The sequence below is a fragment of the Vicugna pacos genome, chromosome 5 (genome assembly GCF_048564905.1).
Source record: "Vicugna pacos chromosome 5, VicPac4, whole genome shotgun sequence".
Lineage (NCBI taxonomy): Eukaryota > Metazoa > Chordata > Mammalia > Artiodactyla > Camelidae > Vicugna > Vicugna pacos.
In genome coordinates, this window is record NC_132991.1 from 49644275 (window position 1) to 49655222 (window position 10948).

The 10948-nt window shown below is 40.4% G+C and overlaps 1 protein-coding gene and 1 long non-coding RNA gene across 5 annotated transcripts in view; one reads left to right on the forward strand and one right to left on the reverse strand.

Moving 5' to 3' along the window:
* The window catches only part of OSBPL6 (oxysterol binding protein like 6), a 183437-nt gene extending 180694 nt beyond the window's left edge, over positions 1-2743 (forward strand). For all 4 annotated transcript variants that reach the window (XM_072961219.1, XM_072961221.1, XM_072961220.1 and 1 more), the window contains 2 exons: positions 1428-1550; positions 2572-2743. In XM_072961219.1, the coding sequence (XP_072817320.1) occupies positions 1428-1550; positions 2572-2680 (232 nt within the window). In that variant the 3' untranslated portion in view covers positions 2681-2743. The remainder of the gene's footprint in view (positions 1-1427; positions 1551-2571) is intronic.
* A 5253-nt stretch (positions 2744-7996) lies between these two features.
* Positions 7997-9198, reverse strand: LOC140696624 (uncharacterized). The gene is made up of 3 exons (XR_012073127.1): positions 9137-9198; positions 8961-9057; positions 7997-8393 (listed from the first exon to the last, which is right to left on the reverse strand). It is a non-coding gene; the product is annotated as an uncharacterized lncRNA (long non-coding RNA).
* Positions 9199-10948: the final 1750 nt, after the last annotated feature.

Below are 10948 nucleotides of genomic sequence, written 5' to 3' on the forward strand. Positions count from 1 at the left end.
GACTGGCTTAATACAACTTCCCCACAGAAAACAACACAGATATTTTTTAACAAAAAGTCTCCCCCAAAATTTACCAAAAGTCTGCAGATTATTGAACTCTTCCCTAAATATGAAATCACTCCTCACCCAGTGTTTGTACTTGTTTACTTCTATTAATCTGTGACATAAAGTATCTTTTTAAAAAATTTTTATTGCTGTAACTTTGGTATTACATTATATAATTATAACTATATATGTAGTATATTGTATAATTTTCATATGTATAGCATTTTATGTCTACTTCTGTTTGCCCTACAGCCTGCTCAACACCAGAAGTTCAGTTTCTGTCCATTACCATTACAATTGATCCCCTTTATCCATTTCAGTGAACAATAAGAGGATAAGTTACAGAGACACCTAGAAATACTTTGAGTAAAAGTCTGGACTTTTCCCAACATGTTTTTGTGAGATATATTCAAAATACAGTACCTTTAATACCTTCTGATTCTTTTTTTTATTACTATTCTTACAGAGTTCTATACTCACTGTTGTACATTCCTACAGAATTTTTGCAGAAATTCTATAGGCCATACAAATTTCATCCAAGATTGTTTTCAATTTCCAGTGACTTGGTGGCTCTATCTGTCTTCTGCCAAAATGTTCCCAGTATTGAATGTTTGACCATTCAGTTCTCTTGTATTTCCCTCCCTTTCTCTAGAACATGCAGTCTCACTGTTGACATTCAAACTTATCAATAAGCTTCCTGTACAACATGTATCATATTGTATTCCTGGGTTTTTTTTTTCTCTCATTTTGAAATTTAAATACTTGCAAATCACCATTGGGTCTGCTTTGCCTTTCTCAATTTGACTTCAGTATTCCCTTTCTGAATTTCATTTACTATTCATTTCCTCTCTGTGGCCTTTTGTAATTTTCCCCAACTGTTACCTTTTCTTTTTCCTCCAGTTTTGCTCTCTCCAATAAAACAGGAAAACTCCTTCCCTCTCAGTCTGTTCCAAAAGTAGCTGGAGAACAGCCAGTTGTCATCCTCCATCCTGTGGCCTTTAACAAATGCTTTATGACCAAATGGAAAAGGAGCACAGCCAGGGACTTCATGATGTTCTAGCCCCAGACTCTCCAGTTGTCCTGAAAACCTTGCGTTGGAATCCCAGATAGCACAGAAAAGTCTTCAGGGCCAACCAGTTACCTTTAACTCCTGCCATTTTCTTGCTGAACACAAACATTCAGTTCACATACACAGGAAGTATATTAATTGATGGCAGACGGAGAGAATGTGGCCTGGGGCAAGGGTGAGAGGACATGATCAGAGTGTTACACTGGTCATTGTGTGTGTTCACAGCAACCAGAATTTAAGTTTATATAAATGAGATGATATTTTTCTAAGAAAAGAGGATCATATATTCAAAGATAAACTGCTTTCTGCTTAGATTTTTGGAAGAAGGAAATTTAGAAGCAGCAGCAGCTGAGAAGCAAAGAGTAGAGGAACTCCAGAGATCTCGAAGACGGTACATGGAAGAAAACAACCTTGAACATATACCAAAATTTTTTAAGTAAGTCGGTTTATTCCCATCACAAGTTCAAGTTTTGCCAATGGTCGCCACAAGCAATAAAAAACTTCAAGTGAAAAGAAAATGAGGGATAGTTTCACGTTCAGGGAAATCTGAGGTGGGAAATTAAGCCAATTTTGGTAGCTCGTTTTGACAGTGAAAATATTGATTCATATTGATCTTGTGAAAAGTCCGTAATCATAAAAATAAATTTTCCTTAACAGCTCTTTTCTTTCACGGGCAGCAGTAAAGAGTGAGGGTCTTGCCTCTTTATCCTTCAGCTACACCCTTTAGAATGGTAGAAACTTATCCCTCACTCAGAAATACGATGGGACCCCACTGCCCACAAGGTCGTTCTGGCTTCATTAATGTTAATTTTATTTGTATCATTTGGAGATGGTATCCGTTCAGATTTGATCCTTCTGTGGTGTGATCATGGGTGATTATTACAGGATTATATAAACATCACACAAACTAAACTGTAGCTTCCAAATCCATCTGCTGCCCTCCAAAGCCAGGACAGATCAGCTCGGAATAACCTCGCATCCTTCCTAGTTGCCGTCTCATGGCTGCCCTGGAGCAGGACCTCAGTCTTGCCCTTTAGCTGTTGAAAGTGCACTCACTGGGCCTGCGCCCTGCAGAGGCTCTTACAGCCACTGAGCTTGCATATTTTCCCCACAGGTGAAGCAGAGAAAATTCTTGTGAGTCTGGGCCTGAAGTTCTAGTTATGATATTCGTACATGCTTTGTTGGGGACACTTCATTTTCTAGTCCTGCCTGGAGGTGATTTATTCCTACACTTTAAGCCCCTCTCCCCGTGACCCTACCCACTTCCATTTCAAACGTTTAACAGCAAAAATGAGTTCATTTGTGGTCAAAATAGTCAAATCATCAATCAGCAGATAGGATACTAACAGGCTTACAAAGTACTGCTTGTATGTACACGTCTTATGCACAGGGGAGTGTCCAGCTATCAGGTCACCTAATGTGATTTGTGTCTAATGAGGATTTCTGTATCTTCACAGAAAAGTGATTGATGCCAATCAAAGAGAAGCCTGGGTTTCTAATGACACCTACTGGGAGCTGCGAAAGGACCCTGGGTTTAGCAAAGTAGACAGCCCTGTTCTCTGGTAAACTGGGAATGTAGAGCTAGCCAACATATCACGCTCTGAATGAATAAATAACTATGCACAATTATGTTTCTTAGAGCTCCGCGTGGTTTCTGGGTCGGCTGAAAACCGGCCATTTGCTTTTCTATTCATCTTTATAATGGACTTTCAGAAGTGCATTAGACAAGGCCCCTGACCACTTTCGGATCCTTTCTGTTTTGCTGCAACCATGTTCCTTAAAAAAAAAAAAAAATCCGCACCCTCCTTGAAAAGCAGAATAAAAGGAGCAGAATATAAAATCCAAAGTCTGAAGAGTTTGTAAAGGAAAACAAACTGTAACTGGTGCTTAAAGCTGATCCAGAGAGTTTAAAGCAAAGCTGCGCGTGAACCACGTGTTGGGTCCCTTTTCCGGAAGCGCCATCCCCTCCTTGCAGGAGCTCCTGGGCCACGGCATTGGTCAGCTCAGACTTCAAGTGTGTCTGTTTGATGTGGTGTACTTGTGCTGGCCTTGTCAAAAAGGACATGATGCTTCTCAGAACCTGTTCCATCTGTACGCCATTGTTCATGCCTTAAGAAATGCAAAGATGTACAATAAATCATTTTTTAAATGTGTGCTCCTAGGTTTATGTAAAGGACAGAGCTTTTGAATCATGGCATGATTCGCTTCCTGGGATCAGAAGAATTATGAGACTAACTTAAATGGATTGAAAAAAGTGAACAACATGTGCTTTACTTTGATATATTGGTGACTGTATGGAGTGTCTGAAGGTCAAGAAGGAAAAGGTGTGCTAAGTAGAGCTCTGTATTCATGTTGCTCATCAATTTCCTGTCCCACATACAGCTAATAAACCATCCCTCTCCACCTAACCTCCCAGTGTGCCCTATTATTTGGCAATACCTGTATTTGGTTTGAACACTTGGCATCAGTGTGAAAACGTTGGAAGGAAATAACAAGAAGCATATGGAATTTCTCTGTGGGTTTAGGAGCATTACAGCATAACTATTTTTGAGTGAAGAGCAGTATAACCCGCATCTCAATCCTGTGTCCAACCCATTGGCACTGTTGGAATTCCCCTGGGAACAGAAGCAAGAATACGAAAAGCTTATTTGCATTGTTTAATTGAGGTCTATGCAAAATCATATTTCATGTTTTCATCAGGTGTTTCTGTATGATACATGACCACATATTGAGCATTTACCTTGCTATTGGCAGAGAGGTAAAACTTAATTAAGGAATTTATCCATCCCAACAAAAAGGGAGAGGAGGAAGGGCAGAAATGTGTTTTGCAGACTTCAGGATTTGTTTTTTCCTTCACTAATAGACAGAGGCTTTTATTTTTGTAGGAACTTGCATTGGTATTCCTGAGTTTCTATCTGCAGATGACTATATAAATGCCTATGTAGTTAAAAAAAAAAAAACTCTTTAGAGATTTCCCTAGAGAATTATAAAATTATGTATATTTTATTCTCAGTTAGGTTTTTATTCTTAGTTTCTTAGCATCAGGTTTTAAGTGTTATTTTAAACTCTGACAACAAGGTTACTGACATTTACGTTGTGTTACAAGGTGTTGGTTTTAGCATTGTTTCTCCTCCTCAAAGCATTCCTAATAATGGCTGAGAGCATAAGGAAAACTCTGACGTCTCCACTAGGTGGAGCACGTCTTAGCTATCCTGAAACTCATTCCTCCTTTTATCTGAGTCCTTATGTTCTGTGTACAGTATGCAGTGGTGTAGAATGAAATTTCACTGTCAAGGAAACTCCCTAATCCATTGCCAGCTCTGAGCATGTAAGCAACACCCTCCCTTGGTGTCTCAATGCCTTTCATTCCATTTTAACTCTACAGCTGTCTTCCCCATGGTAGTAAAATTCCCCTTTATTGTCGAGTCTTTTTCTGCTCATTCATCTGGCCATCCTTTTGTCTGCATCTTGAGATACATGTCTTTAATTTTAAATACAATTAGAATTCTGTTCACTGAATGACTTGAATGACTGTTGACTTCCTCAGAAAAGTCTGTTCTCCCATAATTGGTAAAGCTTTAAATAGTATTTCCAGTAGTTCTGGTCTGCACTTACTAGCACTTCCCTGAAGAGTCTCCAAATTTTAGCCTAAAAATAAGGAAAGAACTCTGCAAAGTAAAGGTACTAAGGAAGTAGGAAGGTGAGGCACCAGGTGACCAATGGATATGCCAGTAAGGCAGCTGCAAGAGGACCCAGGACCCATGAGGGAAGCCACCACTGTACCTAGCATTGGGTTATGATTGAGAAAGAGTAACTAGTAGAATGGACCTTGACTACCTATTAAGTTCAAGGTACAAGTCAGGTAGGTGAATGTTGGTCAGAGCTAACCTGAAACTGTGATTAGGATTTCGAGATGGGAATGAGAAGAATGTCAAGTTAATTAAAATTGCCACATTCTTTATAATATCCCAGAGTTAGAATCTCTTTTGAGATTCAGATAACCTGATTAGACTTCTGGTTCAAGTGATCATTTCAGTTTGGGATAACACTTCTGTTGGACCTGATTCACAAATCTCCTCATCGAACGTTCATACCCACATTCTTTTGGTTGGTTCATCCCCCGTTTCTTTTTCACTTTTTGTTTATTTGGTGATTATAGCATTGTGAGACTTACTCTGGAATTTTCATCTGCAGAATCTTGGGGCTTTTGAGACTGGTTTAAACAGCAAAAGGATAGAATATATGTTAGATCATTCTTGATAAAATCTGACTTATTTCTTAGAATTTTATGTAAATCTTTATTTCGGAGGCACTTTTCCACCCTAAAACAACATAGGATAGAAGAGGGCTTAATATATCTTTATACCTCCGCTGTGATTTATTCCTAAGCTCCTTCATCTTTTTGAGCTGGTCATGAAGGAAAGCAGTAAGAAGTGACGATGGTCCCGTGGCTGTGGCTAGATGGAACAGCTCGACAGCACACGCCACACATAGGGCCCGGCCAGAAACTATTTTGCTTCTGATGCTGCTACCCAGGGTATAAATTTAGTCTCGGATTTTGCTGTAATTTTATTGAGTTTTTTTTAATTAAGTCATTTTTCATGAGTTACTTTAGAACACCCCATAATTTCCAAGCAGTTGTAAAAATAAACCTCGTTTGAGATACCTTTTCATACTACAGATCAATTATATGTGACATCAAAACTACCGAATGTATGTTGGTAAGAGAAACCAAGGAGTTGTTTGTTTTTTTCCAGTTAAAAGAGGGCTTTATTCATAGCATACTTACAATTAATAAGTAATGTTGAATTCTCAGTTGTAGAAACCAAGGAGTTTTTAATACCAGGGATGCCAGGTTGTCGATTTTCCAAACCTCTTCATTATTCTGACACCATGTCTTTCAGCTATTCCACTAAATAATCATTACATTAAATCCCACCCTAAGGAGCACTGGGGGCAGTTAAAGAGGAAAATGACCCAACTATTTTGCTTAGTTCTGATTACAGCTGTGGCTGGAGACAAGTTTATAATCATAATCGAATGTACATTTTGTTAGTACCTTGTGGATTTTAATTATCCATCTTGTCTAATCTTGTTCTCTATCATCCAGATAATGGAGTGTTTGTGATAGCAGAGCTCCTCAGACACCAGGGGGTGGAATAAATGTTTGCACTTGACTCGAGTTGGTATATTATGAATGTGGCACAGTAAATAAAGTTTGTGTACAAAAGATTTATTTCTATGGGAGCCATTATGTTCAGGATATATAAAATGTATCTAATTAAACAATTATGAATCTGTTTTGTGCTCTAGAAATGCTCTTTTGGGGGAAAGATGGAAAAAATGTCATTGGAGCTAAGATTAAAATGTATGGGGTTCTTTATTTTTGTTTTTGTTTTTTCCAAAACGCTTCCCAATCATTTAGAAATACTGCTGATCAAACTAGGATTAGATCTTCTGAGTTTTAACTGAATTTCTTTCGTAAAATTGATACATTTAAACTGTACATTGCATGAACCATTCTGTTAAACCTGACTTTAACTGTAATACATAATTGTAAGAGCATATGTTTGTGACTGAACTGTAAAACTTTTGTTGAAGCCTTTGCTATTAGAGAAAATGGCAAATTGTTTAAGAAAGGATTAGCTTTAATTCTTCCAAAGTGAGATCTAAAGAAGAATGAATTATTTACAAATTGCTGTGATGAACCAGCATCTTAAACACATGAAGCCCCGTGGTTAAGGCAGATTACAGGTGGCAGTATGCTTCCATCCAGGGTGCAAATTTACTCTCAGGTTTTGCTGTTACTTTTTTTTTTAATTACGTCATTCTGTTTCATGGGTTACTTTAAAATACCCCATGATTTCCAGCTTACCGACTTGTCAGTCATATGCATCCTTCTGTTCTCCAAAATAACTCTCCTTACTTGATTCATTTTCTCTTTCCCTCTAGTCCTAACATAGTGAGAGGCAGGGATTCACATCTATTCTTTTGTACTGTATAATGGAGAGTTTATGAAATATGCAGTATTTATGCACACTTGCAGAGTGGGATATTGGTACCACTCACTGCATTTAGCTTCTGTGGAACACTTTATTTAATGTTCATGGATTAAAAATTACCCCATAATTACATATTACTAGTTCCTCAGTATCTCCAGATGGGTAGGGGGAAAAAACATAAAACAAGAATGCTTTTATTTTCTGCAAAAAAAAAATTTCCTATCTTCCTTATAAATCTGAATTAGGGCAATTTTGAGGAAAGGAAAATCAAGTTTTCAGCAACCAATGTATAGTTCTATTTGAGTTCTACCTGTTTCTTCTCACTTATAGTAAAAAGGGTAAGCAACAACTTAATACTGTTGAAGGCAGAATAATGCTAAAAGTACCGCTTCTTTTATCTTAGGTACCAATCCCTGCCCCCTTTAATTATTCGCATTCAGTTTTTTAAGAAATAATGTGGTTGCCAGAAACTTTTTTCAGTCATTTCAAGCTTGTTTTAAATCCTTTACTGAGGTATAACTTGACATACCGTAAACTTTACCCATCTGCACTGTACAATGTGATACATTTTGACATACCTGTACACTTGACACCGGCACCACAATTACAATAGTGGACATACCCATCATCACCCATTGTTTCCTCTGCCCCTTTATCATCCCTTTGCCCTGCACCCCACCACCTCGAGGCAATCACTGACCTACTTTCATTACTTTTCAAAACCTGCGTATTTTCTTGTATTAATTGCATATGGAACTTTTCTAATAGGCTGTGAGTATATACGATAGAAATATGCCTCAAGCCTCGCCCATGCCGCTACCTCAGGATCCACCATCAGATAGGTGACAGGTTGCAAGAGAAAGACGACCTAAGTTCTAGGTCTGGTAGCCCAGTAAAATTTTAGATTTGAAATACTTAGAAAACAAATTATGTTCACATCAAAATAGCCTTGTAAGTTAATTCATTTCCATCTTTTCGGGGTGCAAAATAATGGTAACACTGAACTGGCTGGCAGGGCTGAGGATGTCCTGGGGAGTGGTTGTCTTATTTGGAATGAAAGAATCCCTGACAAAGCCGTGGGAATCCAGGACGACGGCCCTTGAAGTGACGTCACGTTGATGACGATGATGAGGGAAGCAGCCTATGCTGTTATTTATTATTTGCTTCCCCAGCCCTACTTTTGGGTCACAGACATTTGAAACTTCCAGTGCTCAGGAAGGCGGCTTTTCGTCTCTTCTAATTCTCTTACTTCCCATCTGGGAATAAAGTTGCTAAACCTAATTTTGGAGGAAAAAAAATGGAAATGAAGTGTCGGAATCCAGAGAACTTTCTGCCATTGGCAACTGTGCGAGTTGAAAGCTTATTCCTTTTATCCTTCCCCACAAAGCCTATTGCTCAAAAGTCGAAAACTTTCTAGAGACTGTCAAATACAACATGATTGGCATTAAATACTAATGAAAAGGCATGGATGAATAAAAGAGAAATGGAATCTGAAAAAGAAAAACAAGTTCTCAAAGTGGGCATCAGGCTCCTTGGGGGCGGGTGGATGGATCCCGGGGGACCAAGTTATCATCTAGGATGTTTGTTTACACGCAGATTCCTGAGTTTCCCTCCAAAGATTCTGCGTCCATAGATCCAGGGTGTGGACCGAGAATCTGCAATTTAACAAGCACTCCCAGCTCCCAGGGAATTTTGAGGCAGGCAGGGAACCTCCATGAGGGTGGGCTGGCCTAACCGCCCACTCCCTTGCCCCTGTTTGTCGTTTTTCTCATAGTGACATTCCTGTCGTGGCCAAGGAATTCAAGAACTGAAAACTGACTAGAGCTCAGTGACCTGTGACTCACTCTGCCCTGCGTGGCTTCTCGTCGCTTTTGTGACTTCCGTCCCTTTGCCAGGGCTGTCTTATGAAGGTGAAGAGTAGGGAGGGCAAAACTCTGAAACCTACAAGGCGGGAGGGGAAAGCTCAGTGGTGGAGCGCATGCCCAGCATGTATGAGGGCCTGGGTTCAATCCCCAGTTACCTCCATTAAAGAACAAACAAACGCGGAGCGGAAGCCGCGGGCGAGCGCTGCTGAGGTCCCGCCCTGCCACTTCCGGTCCCGCCTCCCAAGCCGGTGAGGGGCCGTGAGGGGCCGTGAGGGGCCGTGAGGGCCCGTGAGGGGCCGTGTGGGGCCGTGTCCTGCAGCCGCCCCCCGCCCGGCCTGGCGTTGGGCGCCGCTCGCGCCTCGCCCGTCTCGGGCTGCCCAGGATAAAGGCACCAGTAATGCTGACGGTCACAAGCAGATCGAAGCGGGATGCCGGTCTCAAGGGGTCCCGGGCGTCAGCCACAGCCTCCGACCCCACTCGGCGGGTTTCTGTGAGACAGGCTGCTTGTTAAAGAGGGTGCAGAACTTGAAGCTCATTTACCTTGTACCTGTAAAGTGCATTTTCCTGATCCAAACAAGATTCATTGCTTTCAGCCTACTGTAACCCCAGGAAGAACTTTTTTTTTCTGTGGAAGAAGTTGTATAATGACAGGAGAAATCCCATTTTCGAAATACGCTGGAAAACTTAAAAAAAAATCATTTAATCTGTGTCGTGGTTCTGCAGACGTCTGGGACATAGACATAAATTCTGTCTGGAACCATTTCCATTTCTAAGGAGAGCGAACACTAGGGTAGAGTTCCTAACGCCAGGACACTGCCCTTAGAAGTGGGCCTTCCACACGCCTGACCTCGGGATAGGACCGGCCTGAGGACTTAAAAGTGAAGTAGGGAAGTGATGAAGGTTATAGCCATTCTTTGTCCACCTTCATAGACACATTGCACGTGCTGCTGTTTTTAGGAAGGAGTACTGAGCACACTTTGATGTTTCCTGATGACTGAAGGTCACCATTAGGAGCATCATTTACTATTACTGGTAAGCAGTGCAAGGTGGTTCCAGAAATTACTGGTAATAAATATTGGTTCTCTGTTTACTAAGTAGTCTCACACGTGTGTGTTTGTAGTAAAAGTATTTTCTTTCTGGTGCCTTTTTAGGGCATTTTTTTGTGTCTATCAAGGCTTCTGTTGCTCTGCCCTTGCCCAAGCTTGGGCTTTGTAGTTCTCAGCTATTCAAAGAACTTGGTTTTGCCAGGCTTATTCTTGTCTTAACGGGTCCATTTGTGTCAAGTCCAACCTCTGGATAAGTGTTTCTTCTTTTCTAACTGAATTATTTTACTGAATTACATGGTTGTTGTTGTTACTGGGATTATGACATCGTCTTTGATCTTATTAGTCTTGAAAATGCAGCACAATTGTTTGTTACAGTTTTGGTGTTCACTGTTCCATCAGAAAAGTAACTTGTGTCTTGGTGCCTGTATCTGCTCAGTATTTGGGCATTTGTGTTTGGGATGGAGACCACACGGAGTTGTGTGTGGTATTCTCTTACCATGTGTGTGCCCTTGCTTTGTGGTGTCAATGAGGCAGAAACTTGCTGTGGTTACTAAGAGGCATGGCAGAGATCTGCCAACCCTAAAAACTTGCCCAACATCCTGGTTTTTCAAAAACTTTGAAGTCATGCTCCTCTTAGTACCGAAGGAAAACTACACAGATAGGCCTTAGTAGTAAAGTTTTAACCATATATGGAGCAGATGGTTTTGAAATTGGCTCATTTGCAGCCAGTTAATCCTGGGGCTGAGTCTGAAAAAAAATAATAACTTCCAAGATGTAGACATTTCGGTGGTCAGGGTGGGAGAATTTCATCTGCATCTGGAGCTCAAAGCTCTTCTTTATCTGGCTCGTGGCATGATAGTTCCTTGTCATACTTGGGAACATTTTTATAGTTGTTTGTTTCTGGAATGTCCCTCATGCTTG